The sequence below is a fragment of the Dasypus novemcinctus genome, chromosome 3 (assembly GCF_030445035.2).
Source record: "Dasypus novemcinctus isolate mDasNov1 chromosome 3, mDasNov1.1.hap2, whole genome shotgun sequence".
Lineage (NCBI taxonomy): Eukaryota > Metazoa > Chordata > Mammalia > Cingulata > Dasypodidae > Dasypus > Dasypus novemcinctus.
In genome coordinates, this window is record NC_080675.1 from 131,229,669 (window position 1) to 131,249,442 (window position 19,774).

At 39.9% G+C, this 19,774-nt stretch overlaps 1 protein-coding gene across 2 annotated transcripts in view; it reads left to right on the forward strand.

Annotated features, from left to right (window-relative positions):
• The window catches only part of MYZAP (myocardial zonula adherens protein), a 143,391-nt gene that overhangs the window by 71,219 nt on the left and 52,398 nt on the right, over nucleotides 1-19,774 (forward strand). For both annotated transcript variants that reach the window (XM_004452890.4, XM_058294263.2), the window contains exon 11: nucleotides 13,467-13,550. In XM_004452890.4, the coding sequence (XP_004452947.1) occupies nucleotides 13,467-13,550 (84 nt within the window). The remainder of the gene's footprint in view (nucleotides 1-13,466; nucleotides 13,551-19,774) is intronic.

The following is a 19,774-nucleotide window of genomic DNA, read 5'->3' on the forward strand; positions in this document are numbered from 1 at the left end:
TGGCACAATTTCAGCTTTATTAGATGTTGCCCAAACGCTCTCGAATGTGTCCACTTCCACCCATCAGGTATGACAGGGCAGATTTCTCCACATCCTCGCTACTTGGCACTCACTGTTGGATTATAATTTTAGCCAGTTGTGAAATCAAATCTCATTGTTTTGGTTCATCAGCCTGCGTACTACTACTCATTTCAACTAATGAGATTGAGCGTCTTTTCATAAGCCTATTGACTACTCTTTTATGAGTTGTTGTTCAGCTCTTTTGTTCATTTCTCTATTAGGTTGTTTGTCTTTTTTTCCTGCTATTTGTAGGAATTCTTTATATTTTATCAATATTAATCATTCGGCAAAAAATATTTGCATGTAATTATCTTCTCTCAGTTGTTTTTGTATGTTTGTTTTTGGTGTCTTCTATAAAATACAAGTTTTAATTTTTGGTATAGGTAAGTTTATCGTATTTTTGTAGTGTTTTATGTGTCTGTCTGTAATAAAGTTATTTTCTGTTATATATGAAATTTTTGTTTTTCATCTTCAGATTTTTCAACCCCCATTCTCACATCCATCCCCCTTCTTTATTTTCTATTTCTGCATAGCTTTTATCATCTTCTAATACACTGTCCACTTTACATATCTGTTTTGCTTATTTGTTTGGTTTAATGTCTGGTTTTTCCCACTAGAATGTAAGCTCCATCAGGGCAGGGACTTTTGTCTGTTTTATCATGGCTGTATCCCTAACACTTCAAACAGTCACTGGCATATAGTAGGTGTTCAATAAATATTTGTTGAACAAATAAAGAATAATCCATGTGAATTTATGTTTTTATGTTTGCGTGTATATGGTATGACTAGGGCTCTGTTTTATTTTTTTTCCTCATAAAGCTGGTTTCTCTAACAGCTTTTATTGAATGGTCCATCTTAGCCTGTTGATTTTTTTTCATGCAACCTATATCAAACTGGAGTTGTTTCTACTGTACCACTGTCTTTGAATATTCCTTTTCTCCTGTCCCTCTGCTCTAGTCTGCAGGAAACTCAGTCCTGGGCTTAGGGGTGGAAATGGGGGGTGATGAGGAGCCAGGCACAACTTTTGGGCAGTTCTTGGCTGATGGTAAATATTTAAGAAGTGCCTTTTGTACAAAATGGACAAAAATGGACATTTGCTTCTACCCTCAGAACATTCTGGCTGACGTGAGGGCTCCCTAGAACTCCAGGCAGAATGTGGTACGTGTTAGGCAGGAGCAGGAGCCCGAGTGCTGGGAACGCAGAAGCTGGTGCCGTTCATAGACCCTGAGAAGGTATATGCAGCTTTGCGGCTTGCCTCTGCTCTTGTCTAGGCTTAGCGATCTTGAGGGAGTTACTTGCTATTTTCGGGAAATGGTCATAATAGTGCCTCCCTGGGAAGTTGCTGAGGGTTGTGGAGGGTTGACCGATAAAATGAATGCTGAGTGCTTAGCACAGGGCCTGTAAATGCTAACTAATTCTGGCGTGGGTGGAGAGAGTGCTTCGGGGGGAGGTGGTATTTGACCAGGTTTTGCAGGGTGGCTTGCTTTTCTAGGCAGGGAATGAGTAGGTGGAAAAAGGCATGCTAGGCCAAAGAGGTAGAATAAACAAAAACAAAACACAGGGGAGCAGGTGTAGTTCAAGCGGTTGAGTGCCTGCTTCCCACGTATGAGGTCCTAGGTTCAATCCCTGGTACCTCCTAAAAACAAACAAACAAACGAAAACCAAGCAAACAAATGAAAAGACCAACTGGGGGAGACGTTGTAGCTCAGTTTGCCTTATACCTCAAAAAACAAAACAAACAGACAAAAATAATAATAATAATAACCATGGAGACCAGAAAGTATAGGGTTAGTTGAGGGAGCATTAATCTAGTTTGATCGGGTTGTAGGAGGAAATGATAGATATAAGGGCTAAAAATGTAGGTTGAGATCAGTTGTGTTGGCTTATCAGCACCAAGACAAGAAAAGTGTCCCTTATTACACTGCTCACAATTCCTCAGTAACACCCCATTGCCTGACCAGATCTGAGCCCTACAATGATGCTTCTGCAAGGGGTGCTGGGTAAAGAGGAGGGCACGGGGGAGGAAGGGCAGCTCTGGCTAATGCTCGTGAGGGTCCACATTGAACTTGAACTTTAGCCACATTTTAGAAACTACCAGTTTTTTAATACCACCTTTGTGGCAAATGTGGAGCTAGATGCTTCTTTGTATATTACCTCATTACATTAGTCTGAAACGTTTCTCTGCCCTGGATATTACTGTTCATTGTACAGTGTTTTGTCTCTGAAACTACATCCATCTAGGAAAGTAAGGGGACAGAGTAACTTAGAGCCTGTTCTTTCCCACATCTCTATTCCTCCTTCCTCCCCTAAAATCATACAAAAAAAAAAAAAAGAAAAGTTAGGCACAGTGCCTCCTCTATTTCCAGCCTTGCCTAATTTCTTGGGAAGCCTTTCAATGATAGGTTGAGATAGGGGAAAACAAAAAACAAAACCTCTGACCTTCAGATAGTGTGAATGAAAGAGCCGGGGCCTTGGCATCAGAGAGACTTGGATTTAGATCGTAACCCTGCCAGCATCTCACCCTGCAGTGATCAGCTCTCCTGGACTGCCAGCCATTGAGGGGGTTCCCCGCCTGCAAGTCAGTGTTAAAACCTACAAAGTCCCAGGCAAACCAAGATGAGTTGATGCCCGTCTGCCCTGTTGCTTGACCCTTTTCCTCACCCCATCAGCAGTCGGCAGGTGCATCCTACCTCTGGGGGACAGCAGACATCACTCTGCCTGCTCCCTTTTTCACACTTACTTGTGCATTTTCTTTCTTTCTTTCTCGGTTTATTGCCTGCCTTCCTCACTGGTGTGCTGGTTACATGAAGGTAGAGACCACATCTTCCTTGTTTCCTAGTTCCTTCCCAGTACCTAACACTGTCCAATGCAGAGGTGCTTGGTAGAGGTTTGTTAAGGGGATGAATGAATGATGAAACTCTTGGGACCTCAGTTTCCTCATCTGTAAAATGGGAATAACCACTCTCGGGGTTGTTTTTGAGACTAATGTGATAATCCAGTTGTAGCAGTTTGATATGGTTATGAATTCCAAAAACAGATATTGGATTATGTTTGTAATCTGGTCTATACCTGGGCATGATTGAGTTATGATTGGGGCTTTGATTGGGCCACATCATTAGGGTGTTAAGTCCCCACCCCTTGGTGGGTGGAGACTCACAGATAAAAGGCATGGCAAAGGACAGAGTTGAGGGTTTTTGATGTTGGAGTTTGATGCTGAAGCCTTAAGCTGGAGCCCTGGGAAGTAAGCACACAGAGGAAAGAGAAGCCAGCCCCAGGAAGAGAGGAACCCTGAGCCCAGGAAGACGCAAGCCCTGGGAAGAGAGGAACCCTGAACCCAGGGAGAAACAAGACCCTGGAAGAGAGGAACCCTGAACCCAGGGAGAAACAAGACCCTGGAAGAGAGGAACCCAGGAAGCCTGAACCCTCACAGCTGTCTGCAGCCATCTTGCTCCAACACATGAAAACAGACTTTGGTGAGGGAAATAACTTATGCTTTATGGCCTGGTATCTGTAAACTCCTACCCCTAATAAATACGCTTTATAAAAAACAACCAGTTTCTGGTATTTTGCATCAGCACCCCTTTGGCTGACTAATACAACAGCAAATGCCCCAGTAACCCAGGACATCTTCCTTCCTCGCTCCCTCCCTCCCTCCCTTTCTCTCTTTCTCTTTTTTTTTTTTTTGTCTTTCTGTCTCTCTCTTTCTTTCGAATGAACACAGGTTGAAAAGCTGTTTTATTCATCCTTCCATACTTTTATATAAAAGCCAAGTCATTTTCTGGCACCTAAGAAAATCTGGGCACTAGTCTTCTTCTTAAAGAGAAGTTGAGTTATCTTTAATATAAGATAACAATCCAGCCTAATTAGATTATTTTTACCTCAGAAGCCAGTTTCCACTGATCTTTATGAATGGTATAGTTTTATTATTATATATTACTTCAAACTAATAGAAAAAATTGATTAAAATATGCACCCTGTTCATATCTAGCCTGGCTGAATGCCACAAGACACATTAATTGAAAATGAATTTCCACAAACCCAATCAAGCATCATGAAGATGAAAAATGTACCTTTTTCCTCCATTCCTTCATTGATTTTTCATTTTCCCTACTCAGAGCTTCATTTAGCAATTTTTCAGTTTCATTTTGTTGTGGCCTTAATTCATTCCCTTCACTCTCCCCAAATGAGATAATGTACCATTTTCCTTATCCTTATTAAACTGTTCTTTCATGCTGCATTAGTGCAGGGCAGATTCTGATCTTTATTTTTTAAAAGAGGGTAAGTTTTATTATTATTTTATTCTTGTATCTTGTGGTGGTTCTTATCAAGAAGAATGCACTTTAAAAGAATACAATAAAAAATACAGTCGCTGGGAAGTCAAAGTGTTATAGGACGTCTAAAATAGAATTAAGCTGTAACAAAAATAAAACACCGTTTCAAAGGAGGAGTATAAAGTATTAGTTATTCTCATTTTGCCTGGTGGGATGTGTGAGGATCAGATGGGATTCCTATTTTGGTGAGGCCAATGGAAACACATGCTTGCCAGATCACAGAGGAGACAAGAGGTTGGGTTGGAAACAAGGCCCTGCCAGACTGAAGGAAGCAAGCGGAGATAGTGACTAAAGCTCTGGGTGATCTCTTAGAGATAATGCCTATCCCCTCCTACCCCTGCCCCTGTCAGTTCTCTGATTCGGTGGGTCTCCAGGGCTTTTAAAGCAGTAATGGGGATCTTCAAACTGTTTTCTTGAGAAATTTTCAAGTAACCTAACAGCATTGAAATCCTGCCCCCCCCCTAAAAGGCTATAAGGGCTCACTAAAGGATCACATGACTTTATTTTTTCCTAGAACTTGTGACTCTGGTTATTGCATTTTCATTAGAAGCTTTGATGGACGGTGGTAGATCTTTGATAAGTTTTTCAATTGGAGAACGAATTATTTCTTCATAAATGCAGTTTAAGGGTAGAAAGTCCTCTAAGATGAGGGTTCACGGGAAGGAGTAACAGAGCAGGGGTGTCGGTAGTAAAGGATGGGGAAACTTTGGTTTGTTTTTTATCGTGGTCCAGGTTTGCAAAATGCTCATGCACATTGCTCTACACCCTGATTTTCAGTAAATGGGGGCTTCTGGGCCTTAGCTGGTTGTTCCTAAAATTAAAAAGAAAACAGGAAAACAAAGCAAATTTCTAAGAAAATAAACAATGATACCATACTGTCATATACTTAGACTGGATTTTTAAAATACTCCCTTTTCCCTTGGAAAATTTTTAGGAAATGTGGTGAACTGTGACCCTCAATTTTTTGTTTTAGGTCCTGGGGCTGGGGATTGAGCCCCAGACCCTGTATGTGGGAAACCAGTGCTCAACCACTGAACCTTATCGGCTCTCCTGAGTTGATTTTTTTGTTTGTCTGCTTGTTTTTTTTTTGTTTTGTTTTTAGGAGGCACCGGGGACTGAACCCTGGACCTCCCATGTGGGAAGCAGGAGCTCAACTGCTTGAGCCACGTTCACTCCCCGTGACCATCAGTTTTAAGGTACCTTCTAGTATCGGTGATGATCCTCATGTTGGTTGCGCATCTGACACTCCCAGTGTATAATAAAAATGATGTGCACCTTTCGTGTGCTCTTTTTTGATGTGTTTCATATTTCTGTAAGGCATTTTCAGATTACATGTGTACTACCAATTTCCAGCTGGTAGAAAAACATATCCCCAAAACCAGTTCCTTAAAAATCTGTATCAAGCGCTGTCTAGTATTTAAGACTTATTTGCTGCTGTATTCCTTATAATTATTTATATTTCTTCATAGTCTCTGGTTCAATACTGAGTTGTTTCATGAGTTTTGCACAATTGGTTCGATCTACATCATAATTCTAACAACAGGGCTGTCCTGTATTCTGACATCTAACATGAAATGAGCCATGTCCTCCATGCCACCAATGGAAAGAAAATTCCAGGAAGCTGAGAAGCTTCAAAACCTCCGTGGTGGCTATGAAAACATAACAAAACCTATATTTCAGTTTTTGTGTGTGTGCAGTTTCATTTGGTATTGTCTAACATACAAGTGCCTTTCAAAACTGACTGGGAGGAATCCTTTCACCATAGCAGTCTGTTCCCAAAGCAGTTTAGAAAAAGATGTGGCTTGGTAAAGGTGATTTCAGCGTCTAAGAGGAGTGGTCTTCTAGATGAGATAATCGATACCCTGGGCACTTGTCTGTTATGAGTTTGCTGTCTGGTGACAGGGGAAGGTGTAAACAAAGGGTGGCAAGGACAGCAGTGTGTCGTAGCGATTTTTTTCAAAGGGCTGAAGTCGCACAGAGGAGGGAGATGTGCAGCCAGCCTGGAGGGCTTGGGAAACTGGCCTGGGAGGTGATTGTTGAGTAGTTTTCCTGGTAGAGGATGGGATGAAGGAGGACAAGGCATTCCTAAAGAAGGCACCAGCCTGTGCAAAGGCCGGAGGCAGGACCGCAGTGTATCTGGTCATGGAATGCTGGGAGGGTCTTAGGTAGAAGGTTCTTTGGAGGGAAGGGGAAATTGCATGAAATGAAGCTGGAGAGAGGGTGGGACCACAGTGTAAGGGCTCATGTGCCATGCTAAGAGGTTGCACCTGAGAAGCTTGGGAGAGTTTTTAATTAGGTCAATGATACATTCAGAATCTCTAGATGTACCACCTGGCTGACACTCCTCCCTCTCCCCCAGTGATTCCAGTGTCCTGCCAGGTTAACAGTGATTGCTTAGCTCCTACTAGCCTATTCAGATAACCCAATTGTGGCTAATGTGAAGAAAAGTCATCATTTGCTTAAGAAGCTATGACTTTTATCCTCCCCAGCCTCCTTATGTATCAAACTGGCCTACGTCCTGCAGGATTAATTAGGCTGCAAGGCCTATATTTAGCCTGCGTTACAAAAAAAAAAAAAAAAAAAAATCCTAATCAAGACAAAAATTGGGGGTGGGGGCGGTGGGGTTGAATGGGACCTCATATTTTTTTAATGTAATATTTTAAAAAAATGAATAAAAAAATAAAAAAAAAGACAAAAATTGGGGAAAAAAAATCAGTTAAAAAGGCTTCGTATTTTACCAGGGTAGGCTTCTCCCATCGTGTTCTATAAAGGAATCTACTACTTGATAATTAAATTTAGTTGCTGCAACAAGGTTCTGCTTTTGTTTAAATAAAATAGGAGAAACCTGGTAAATGAGTTTTCCTAATTTCTCAGTTCTTAATGCCTTGACTTGAGTCTGGTAACTTGAATCCATTTATCCCCACCTGGTGTTAGTTAGACTAAATACAGCTTCAGTGACATGGAACAGGTAAATAAACCTCTTTAAGGTCGACTTAACAAATTTAGATGCATAAAGAAGTCAGAGCAAAGGTGTCAAATGGATTTCGCTTGCATACCAACTGCATGGTGCCCAGATTTTGGGGAGATCCCTGATTTGGGGCTACTTTGGAGACATATGTTTAGCAAGTCCCCTGGATCAACTCAGTCTTCAAGAGTCTGTTCAGGACAATTTTGACACTGAAGTCTAAATGATGGATTGTTTAGGGATAGGTGGATGGATGCATTGATTCATTCATTCATGTCCCAAGAATATAAAGATGGCCAAGAACTTGACTTTCAAGAAGCTCACAGATAGGAAGAGAAAGACTAGTAATAACAAAAGAGTAGCTAATTTCTATCGAGTGCTTTTCATGTGCTAGGTGCTCCAGGGTATAACACTTCAAGGCTCTTTCAAGTTGGCAGTCAAAAATAGTATCGTCTTCCATGCAAATGGGTGATTCAGAGATTGTGATGAAAGAACCCCAGACAGGAGTCAGAAACTATTAGAATGCTATCAAACCCCGAAGCAGGTAATTCTGCTTATTTCAGAAACTGGGTGCCTCACTTGGGAGAAGGCATGGGGATGTGTTCCAGGGGCGGCCCCAGTGGAGTCTGAGTTGGGATTCACAGTTGGCACCCTTCACCAGGCAAGCATACTTTTTACTATAATCTGACAAGTCAACCCTGGACACAGAATGTACAGTACAAGATCCTTCTGTAAGAAATGCTCAAGGGCAAAAGCAAACATGATATTCAGCGTTCATTTAGCACAATAGGGCCATAGCTTTCTGAAGCATCAGCTCCTGTCCTCAGAATCTTCAGTGCCCCCCAATCCTTCTCAAACCCCTCTCTCTCTCCCCAGAACGAGGTGCCTCTGCGCCCTGCATCAGCCCTTTGCTTTCCAGACCCAAAGTCCTGCTCCCTGCAGCTACCTCTCCAGATGATATATTTTATTTGTTTTTTAAACTAAAACTCAGGGCACAAAGATCAGAGAATGTTCTTGGTCTCTTCCTCTGGGCTGTTCGTTAGGGTGTCCTTAAATCACATCCTTTGATTCCCTTGACTCAAACCACTCTGATGAGTTCTGAGAGAGTGAAACTAGTATATTTGAAATAACTTTTTGTGTTTTTTATTTCATTAAATATTACCTTTGACCTTATTAGAATATTTTAGTTAATTCCAGTAGCCATTTTGCCTATCATATAAGAATTTTAAAAGTCAGTATAAACAATCTTAATACTATAAGAAGAAATGAAAAAGAAATCCTATGAGGATGATTTTTAAAAATTATTAGAGCAATTGCAGGTTTACAGAAAAATCATGCAAAACATACATAGTTTCCATATACCCTTCATCCCACATTTTCTCTAATATTAACATTTTGCATTAGTATGGTACTGTGTTAAAATTGATGAAGCATATTATTATAACTATATTATTAAGTCCATAGTTTACATTAGGGTCACTGTTTGTGTTACACAACCTATGGGTTTTAAATTCTTGTTTATTCTGAAAACATATTTTCCATTTACCACATTTAAGTATACAATTTAGTGGTGTTAATTACATTCACAATGTTGTGCTACCGTCATGAAGAAAATTATCCCTACAAAAATAGGAGGGAATTTAAACAAAACAAACATTTTATTGTGCCTGTAATTCTACCCCAACCCCAACACTATTTTCATTTATCTAACTTCTCCAGTTTTTAACCTTCATTATTATAAACTTTTGTTTTTCTATTCCTCAAGGCTGTTTGTAAACACTTTTCCATTTTGCAGTATAATTGTTTTTAGTGTTTGTGTAATGTACTCCATTAAATTGATATTCTGTAATTTATTACTCAGTCCTTTAGTGCTAGACATTAAGGTTATTTCCATTTTCCCTCTATTATAAATAAGAGGAACGAGAACATCTTTGTATATATAGCTTTTTTCCTACATTTGAATTACATCCTTAGGATAAATTCCCAGGAGTGGAATTAGTGGGTCAAAGGGTATGAACAGCTTTATAGCTCTTAATATTTATTGCTGAATTACCCAAAGGGTCATTCTAATTTACAATGCCACCTGCAACACATGAGCATAGCTATTCCTCCCAGCCCTGCCAACACTGGTTTCTTCAGTCCATAGTTTCAGCCAAACTTAATAGGTATTAAAGAGTAACTCATTACTGTTTTTAATTGGTAAGTTCTTTAATTATTATTGACATTGGACATTTTCAGAAGTGTGTTTCTCATTATATTCTATTTTGTATGATTTTCTTGTCATGTCAGAGGATTGTATTTTTGACACCAGTTGGAATTTAAAATATTTTATAATGAAAATGTCAGGTGCTCTTAGAATAGAAAGAAGAATCAATTAAATCCCATAGACTCATTACCCAGATTCAACAATTAGCAAGATTGGCCACTTTTACTTCCTCTGTCGCTTCTTTTCCTCTCTTGTTTTCCTCCTTTGTGCATTTATTTTGAAGGACATCCTAGACACTGTGTATATTTTCCCCCCATACTTCACCATGCATCTCTAAAACATATGGACGTTTTCACACCTAACAAAATTAATGATTCCTTGGTATCATTTATACTAATTCATAATACAGTTTTCCCCAATGCCTTTAAAATGTTGTTTTTTTGATGATATGTTCAAACCAACATACAGACGAGGCCTATTACATTTGGTTGTTACTTTCCTAAAGTCTCTTAATCTAGAACGTTACCCTTCCTCCGTTTACCCCCCCCCCCCCCCGCAGTTATTAGGCTTATAGTAGGAACTGATTCTATTGTCCTGTGAAAGTCCTGCATTCTGGATTTGACATTTAAAAAATTATTTTGACCTCTAGAAGTTTGATTAGATTCAGACTCAACATTTTTTGAGGGGAGGAAGAGGGCACAAATGTCATGGGTGGTACCGTGTGCTTTATTTTTATTGGTTGGGACAACATAAGTCTGGTTGTCCCACTTTGGGTGATGATAAAGATGATCAGGTGATGACAGCTCAATAACACAATTGTTAAGTTCCCTGTCAACTTCTTGCCTTGCTTTCATTTATTGATGACGGTTGCTTGAATCATTATTTCATAGGGATTAGAAAATGGTGATTTGCCTAATTCTATCCTTCCTTCCCTGCTTATTTATTAGAATATGTCAGTAAAGCAGAACTTTTTCCTTATAAACTCAGGCGTTTTAGCAATCTTAAATGCAATTTGTAAAGTAAGGCAGGATAAATGCTTTATTCTTTCCTCTAAACAATTTCTGAGCAAGGAGTGGGTGCCCTTGTCACTTTTGGTGGGTCCAATGAGTTTTTGTTGCAGTTTTCTTTTCTTGAAAATCGTAAGAAATTCATGGAATGATTTTGAAGGGACAGATGCAGGATTATATTTCCTGCCATAACCCACTGAATGGACTGGGAGAGAGTATAAACTACAACATAAACTATAATCCGTGCTGTGCAGCAGTGCTCCAAAATGTACTCATCACATGCAATGAATGTGCCACACTAATGAAAGAAGTTGTTGATGTGGGAGGAGTGGGGGTGTGGGAGCGGGGTATGGGAACCTCTTATATTTTTTAATGTAACATTTTATGTGATTTATGTATCTTTAAAAAAAAGATAAAATTTTAAAAAAGAAATTCATGGTTTTAAAAATATATGTAATTCAATTGGGTTTTAATCAATTGCATTCATTATTCTTTTTGATGCTTGGATTGCCCCATCTTTGGTCAAAGGGAGACAGAGCTCTTCATGCCCTAGTTTTCAGGCATAGCAAAGTGTCTTATGTACCTGTATACCTCCTGCCCCAGACCGACATAGGCTAATCCTTCAAGATATCCTGTGATTTTTTTAGTAGGGGAATGGTATTTATTCACCACAGTCTGGATGTGTATGTGTGTGTGTATGCTCTTGTTAATTCTAAGTTTTCTCAGCAGACAGACCTTGGAAATACATATTTTTACAAAAGAAAAGATTGAGTTCATACTGATATTTTAATTTCAAATTTAGCAAAGCTGCTTTTTTTTTTTGAGTTCATTCTTTTTTAAAAATATTTATTTATTTATTTATTTTTATTTCTCTCCCCTTCCCCTTCCCCTGCCAGTTGTCTGCTCTCTGTGTCCATTCACTGTGTGTTCTTCTGTGTCCACTTGTATTCTTGTCAGTGGCACCAGGAATCTGTCTCTTTTTGTTGCGTCATCTTGCTGCATCATCTCTCCCTGTGTGCAGTGCCACTCCTGGGCAGGCTGTGCTTTTTTCATGAGGGGCAGCTCTCCTTACGGGGCACAGTCCTTGCGCATGGGGCTCCCCTATGCGAGGGACACCCCTGCATGGCACGGCACTCCTTGCGCACATCAGCACTGCACATGGGCCAGCTCATCACATGGGTCAGGAGGCCCTGGGATTGAACCCTGGACCTCCCATGTGGTAAGTGGATGCTCCATCAGTTGAGCCAAATCCACTTCCCTGAGTTCATCCTTGTACTTCTTTCCACTTAAACTAACAACCCTGGTTCCAAACATCATTTTAATATGTATCAAATAGTTTCAAAATAACAATACCAATAATATAACTAACAATTTTCTGAGTGAATGAGAGATTTCTTTGCAAATTTATTTATCTTTAGAATATATTCCACTAAAAATGTATAGTCAAATTGCTCTGTTCTAATTATATTTGTATTAATTCTTTTTACCAATTTGATATGCATTTAGGTTCTTTCAGTTTGTTTTCTAGTTTTAGGGTTTGCTTTTTTCTTTTTGGTTTAATTGTATTTTTTTAATCTGGGAAATATGTTTTGAAAATTAAAACTGTGTAAGAAGCTATTATCAAAAAAGTCTTCCTTCTATTCTTTCTCCTTCACTTAATTTTCTCTCTTCCCCCCTTGGTAACCATTCTTAATTTCTTTGGTTTTTTTCTTTGCAGTGTTTCTGTTTGCTAATAGCTATGCATTTGTCCTTCTCCACCTGTTTTACACAAAAGCTAGTATGCCACATATACCTTACCATATACCGTATTAATGTTGAGACAGAATTTTTTTGAAAGTCACATGGATATCCGTGTTTAGGATGTACTATGGTTATTTAATCAGCCTCTCTTTGATGGAGTTTTGTTTCATTTCGTGTTTTCTAAAAAACAAAAATCCTGAATCTGGTCATGTCATATTTTGGCCAATGTGTCTTTGGGGTCTGTTCCTAGAAATGGGATTACTAGGTCAAAGAGTAAATGCATGTGTACTTTTTCTAGATGATGCTAGCTTTCTCCATAGGTGTTGTACCACTCTGCACTGGGAGGGATTTTTTAAAAAAGATTTTGCAGATACCCACATTTAACTTGTAAGATTGTTGGAAAGTTAGTGCTTTCTTAAAATTAACAAGTTATTTATTGGTCCTATACACTCCTCCCACTCTTGTCCAAGGCATGGCCTGATAGAGTTCTGTGGTTTCTGCTTCTAGAGATCCCATGGTTTGTCTAGGGACACATGACATATGAATGAAGAACAAAGAGTAGTACAAGATAGAATATATTATGAAAACAAAAGTTTTCAGCCCAGCTCAAATCCTGCCTCTTTAGACAACCTTCTTTGCTTACTCAAAGCTACAGGAGTCCTTGATCCACTGAATTTCATCAGCACTTTTAGTGACAGTGATCCTTTTTCCAAATGGAAACTTTTGACACATGGCTCAACAAATATGATTTACTACCAGGGACAACAGAGATGAATGCTTGCAGTTTGGTCTGCCTTAGAAACTCAAGCAGAATAACTACATGTAAAGTTATAGCTGTGTTTCCTAAAGCATATTCTCTGGAACATCTATTGGATGATGACAAGTATATTATGGTGAAATCAGTGTGGAAATTATAAACGCTAAATAAAGTTGATGAGGTGTGACTTTCCAAGATCTTGTTGGATCTCCCAAGCATGCTTGGCTACAGAATCCCCCTTTTCACAGAACAGCTCTTGTTAATACTGTTCTGTAGAACACAAAGGACCAGCGTGTAGGTTCTGTTTAAATGAAGACCATGGGCATCTCTTCCAGTTGATTTACTTGTACCCATATAATTCTACATGTTTTATTAACAGTTTTCTATTTGCTTTTTCTAGATTGAATCACTAAAAAAAAAGTTGCAACAGAAACAACTCCTAATATTGCAGCTTTTGGAAAAGATATCTTTCTTAGAAGGAGAGGTAAGAAGCTATGTTTCTTTAAGGTGGTGTCTTCCTAACCATTAAGTTTTATGTTGCTGAGCCAACCAGTGGCACTTAATTAAAAATATGGCTATTTCCTGGCCTTATAAAATTGATTGAAGGTTAACTGCCAACACTGAAAATGAGCTTCTGACAGCTAGTTTTTCTTTACCATCTGACGCTCCTCGTTCCAGCTTGCTGCTCACCTCTGCTTTTTGGTTCTGGTTTTTCTAATTCAAGAATTTTCTTATCAATCCTGATACACGATTGGTTAATACTAATAATTTTCTGCATTTGTGCATGCTTTGTAATTTGGAAAGTATTTGCACATTCTTCATATGATTCTCTCAACAACTTAAAGAAAGGCAAGACAAGGATTATTATCTCTATAATGAAAAAAGCTGAGGCCCTGAGTTTTTCTCAAGGTCACCTGGCTTAGTAATTACTGGAGCCATGCTGAGAGAAAGACTCCTAATCCAGTGCTCTTCTAATACTTCCAGTGGACATTTACTAGTAGTGGCTGAATTTTACCTGCAGCTTTAAGAAATTTAGTATTCTTGACTTCCAGGCCTTTTAAAGTCCTTTTGTAGATTTTGTGTGGTTTCCAGGGAAGGATATTATGAGTTCCTTAAGAGTTTAGCTCTTAATTGAAGGGGAAGCCAAAATCTGTTTGCTCTAAAGGCTCTTTATTAAGGGCTTGGCATTGAGCCTCTTCCTTTTGAGTCTCTATGAAGAGCTGGTTTGGCAAATATGTGTCCTTTTCTGTGCTCATCATTTAAGTCCTTCCCCAGTGAGAGACAGCCCAGGAGAGAATGATGAAGTAAGGAGAAAGGAAAGAAAGAATATTTATTAAACACCTAGTATGCACTGGGCATTAGTTTCTTTCTGTATCATCTGTATAACATCGAAGTTAAAAGTAGACTCAGACTTACCAAGTGTGCTTCTGATTAGCCTGGTGACCCTGGGGAAGTTTCTTATTATAAAATGACAATGATAACAGCACCTGTGTGTGTGTGAAAATGAAATGAGAATGCAGATAAAGTGCCTGGTCTGTGCTAAGTATTTGATAATTGTTAACTTATCCTTGTTGTGCTCTCTTTGTTAAAAAGGATGTCCTATGAGTTAGCTTATATTTACTCCCATTTTTATAGATGGGGAAACTGAGAATTCATGGACAAGAGCCTGCTTAAGGTTTCAGGTAGAGCTGGGTTGACCTAAGCCTGAGCCTCTTACTCACCACTTTTGCAGGGGTGGCAAGATGGGTCTTTCTTTATCTTTGTTTCTGAGAGGCTGCCTACAAGTCATAACCAGAATTTGCTGATGGCCCATGGGCAGCAGATTCAAGGCCCAAGAGTCTCAGTCTCCTGACAGTGGAGGACATTGTACTTCTATGCCTCCACTATCATCATCCCCTCTACCCTTTCCAGGTCCAGCTCCAGCCTTATGAACAAACATTTGTATTTGGAAGCTTTACCTCTGAAATTGCAGCTCCCTGTGGGAGGAATCCCACCTTAATCATTCATTAAGTCAGGAAAAGGGACTGGACTCACTAAGAACCAGAGAGTGTGCCGGTGGAAGACTGAATGCATTGGAGAGAGGGCAGTTCCAGGAGACCGGAAAGAGATCCTGACAGGAGGGACAGAAAGTCACCCAAGACAGTGTCTTCGTGACCCCACCCCTTCCTCTGGCTGTGTTATTCCAGCAGGCTCTCCTGATAGATTCGTAAGTGGATACACACATGGAGAAGAGCCCTACATATATTGGTATCTTGTTTAGGGCTCAGTGTATTGAATTCATCTGTTATCTTCAGTGGGCTTGCCCCAGACCCTGAGATGTAGATATGGGACCAAATAGTTACTTTGGAAGGTGATCCCACGAAGCACCAGTAGAGGAGTGGGGCAACGAGAGAGGCCGGGGAAGAAGGGCAATACTGGGTGCCTTATGGAGAGGTGTGTACTGTGGGCACTGGGGATCTTTAGGAGATGCTGTGGACCCAGCCTCTGAGATTTCCCTACCGGAAGGCAGGGAAGCTGGGCTGTATATCTACTAACTCCTGTCCATCATTGGTTAAAGACTGCTTCTAGGGCAATTCTGGCCCACACGGGGCAGAGGCTGGTTGGACCCAGGTAATCTGAGGAAGCTCCCAAGTAAAGAGCTACAGGTGGTTTACAATAGAAAGCCTGTGAGCTGGCGTGCTAGGACATGGTGCTGGCAGGATGTGGCTGGGGCTCATAGTATCTGCTACACAATGTCTAATAAACAAGACTGTGAAGACCAGTTTTCCTTGAGCATTTACACACTGAGGTGAACTTGAGCAGGGCCAGGCCAGTTCCTATTAGCAGGCCATAGGTAACCCAGAAGTCTTTTGCCTACAGCATCTCAAGGGGTTCGTCATGGGAGGGTGCGGCAGTCTTCCAGGATGAGAATCTTATAGGCTGGCAAGGTGCCATCTTCTGTTAGCAGTTAGTCCAAATATTTTTAGAATTCATAGGTGTTTGGGATCCATATCAAGCATTGGGGGTTGAGTTTCATAAACTGATTATCTTGTATGTGGTCATTTCTTCTGTTATTTGTTCTGTCATCATGCCCAGGTGATGTTTCGGGATTTATTGATCAAGTTTGCTCCTCTTAGCATAGTACTGATGGTTTTGAAGAAGTAATATAAATCTTCTCATCTTTCAGACTTAAGAGTTTTGGATCTAACATGTATTCTCACTTAGTCCAATCCTTCCTCTCCCCCCATGAACGTTTAAGCTGTTCTCCTTCCTTAGCCATGGATTTCAGGACTGCATGGAGTATGCAGTGGGGTGCTGGATTTGTCTAGCACCAGCTCACGAGAGCCGATTGTGTGCCTCTCTTCTCACTTCTGCATTCAGTGATGTCATATTGGTAGCTCAATATTAGCTATAGTGGGGACCTTTACACCACAGAAATTGGCAAACACCATAAATCAGGGCTTATTTCTCTAGAGATCTGGTTGTTAAAAATTTACTAGCATGCTACTAATGAAACTCAGTAGTTTTAAGCAAGTGTTTTTTTTTTTTTTTAATTTTACAAACACTTTCCTTCTCCCCCATCATCCCCTATCCCCAGGTAACCTCTAATATACTTTCTGTTAATTATCGGTGAATTTGTTGTTTCTAGTCTCTTATAAATGATATGCAATTTTGTCCTTAGGTGTCTTGCTTATTTCACTGAGCATAATATTTTCAAGGTTTTTCTATGTTGCAGCATGTTTCATAATTTCATTTTTTCTTATAGTCAAATACTATTCCATTGTGTGTATGTGCCCCTTTTTTTTTATCCATTCATTTCTGGATGGACTCTTAGGCTGTTTCTAGCTTTGGACTACTGTGAATAATGCTGCTATATATAAACATTGGTGCACAAGTATCTTATTTCCATTCTCTTTGAGTATATACCTAGAAGTGGGATGTCTGGGTCAAATGGTAGTTCTGTATTTAACTTTTTGAGGAATTGGGTTTAGATATTGATGCTGCACCTTACAAGCTGAGCCACCCTGGTCAAGTGATTTTTACCCCTCTGAATCTCAGTTTCAGCATTTGTAAAATGGGAATTTTACAAAAATTCACTTGGAAGGATTTTTTTGATGATCAGATATATTTGCATATAAGGTATGCAAAGTATTCAGCTTTGTGATTAGACAAGTGTTCATTCTTTTTTTATTTTAAATATTTATCTTTTATTTATTTCTCTCCCCTTCCCTCCTCCCCCCTGCTCCCAGTTCCACAGTTGTCTGCTCTCTGTATCCATTTGCTGTGTGTTCTTCTCTGACCACTTCTATCCTTATCAGCGGCACTGGGAATCTGTGTTTCTTTTTGTTGCATCATCTTGTTGTGTCAGCTCTCCGTGTGTGTGGCACTATTCCTGGGCAGGCTGCACTTTCTTTTGCGTTGGGCGGCTCTCCTTAGGGGGTGCACTCCTTGCGCATGGGGCTCTCCTACGCGGGGGACACCCCTGCATGGCGGGGCACTATTTGCATGCATCAGCACTGTGCATGGACCAGCTGCACACAGGTCAAGGAGGCCCGGAGTTTGAACTGCGGACCTCCCATGCGGTAGGCAGACACGCTAACCACTGGGCCAAGTCCGCTTCCCAAGTGTTCATTCTTTTTTGATGGTACTCAGCATTTGGAAACTTAAAATCTCACCCACATTCTGCCACTAGCTGAGCATGACCATGGGCAAGTCATGCCACCTGGCCCAGCTACTTCATCTTTACAGTGGAGACAGAGGTGTGCCTAGGAGAGGCCTTAGATCATCTCTGAGTTTATTTTTAGTGTTTGGAAACTTCTGTTGACTTTTTGAAACCATATTAAGACATTGAGTAAACAGTCCCAGAGAACACTGTTTAACTGTTTCCTGGACTTGGAAAAAGCTAGGTTCTTTCCTGGATCATCGCTAACAAACCAGAACCCTTTCTCTTCCTTTTCTTTTTTTTAAGCAAAGAATGTGGATTGTTTGGGTCCCTGAATTTGTTATTTGTACTTGCTATATTTAAACTAATTTCGTTCATTATATTCCATTTTCTACCCTTACTCCCACCTCCAGATTCCTACAAGCTTGCTCTAGCCTGGTTTCATCAGATTTGAATCTCATCAAATGATTTAAAATTTTCCTGATGCAAAAATATGCCCATTCTTTTTTCCTTTTCCTTCTGGAGGAGAAATATCCCATTCCCTATTTCTGCTGTAAGAAGTATTATTAAAATAATATTATAAGCATATATCTTCATAGGATTGATAAACTTTCTGATAATCTGAACAGATTGCATTCCATTTTTCTCTGCTGAAAAGCCTAACCTTGCAGCTAAATTAAAACGTCAGAGAAAAGGAGTTGAATATCTCGGATTTGTCTCTTCTGCATGTAAAGTGTGTTGTGTGCAACATAAACCTCTCACTATATCTGTTGTGCATTCTTGGGACTCTTATTAATTTTCCTGGGTAATACGGGGCTGCAGCACCAGGGCTCCCAGAGTGTTATTGGACACACATACTTGTTTAGTGCTTGCACACTACAACTCATGGCTGCTCACTCCCTGGGGCCTGAGAGAGTTGGGGAGGAGTTGGCTGCAGTAATGTTTACAACATAATTTCTGAAAAAATGCCCAAAGGTCCTACACCAGGGTCTTCCTTCCTGGAAGGCACACAGCCTCCCAGCTTCCGTGTGGTATGCATTACACATATAAACACAAGGTGGTGGTATTTGAAAGCAGGAAAACCCTGAAACTTGATTTTCATCCCCAAGTCTTTTTCAGAGTACAGTCCTGGCAGCAGTTGAAGCTATTCTTTGTTTCTCCACATTCGTTAGCTTCTGCAAACCTGAGAAGCAGATAGTCTTTGTTTTTCTGAATCAAGCCCTGTCCAATTTGTTTTAAAGCTATTTCTTGATTCTTTCTCTTCCTCTCTACCTTTCTTCTTACTGCCTGTGTGCAAGATCTCAGCATCTTTTTTTCCTAATCAATTTTATTGCGTATTAATTTATGTAAGTAAAATGCATCTATTTAAAGTGCAATGTGATGAATTTTGACAGTTGCGTGTACATATGAAATCACCATCATATTCAAAATACAGAACATCCCTTCCCGAAGAACCTCTGTTTTCCTTTGCAGTCCATCCCTCCATTCACCCCCAGCAGCCACTGGCCTTTTTTTCCCCTTGGGGGGAGGGGGTCACTTTTGTCACTATTGATCTGCTTGAATTTTATATAAATGTGATCATACATTATGTACTCTTTTATAACTCAGAATAATGATTTGAGATTCATCCATGTATTTCTTTTTATTGCAGAGTAGTGTTTAGCCATTTCTCCGTTCATATGCCTTTGGGTTATTTCCAGTTTGGGCTAATGTGAATAAAACTGCTAATGAATGAACATTCCTGTGCTAGTCACTGTGTGAACATATGTTTTCATTACTCTTAGGGGAAATTCCTAATGGTGGACTCGCTGGGTTTATGGTAGGTGTACATTTAACTTTTTAAGAAGCTATCACACAGTTTTTCAAAAGGGTGTACTGTTTACATTCCCTCAGCAGTTTGAGTTTTGCAGTTTCTCCACATCCTCGCTAGGACTTGATATTTTCAGTCTTTTAAATTTAACCATAGTAGAGGTCATGTAATGATACCTCATTGTGGTTTTAATTTGCATTCCATTAGATGATATTGAGCATCTTTTCATAGTCTTATTGGCTATTTGTATATCTTA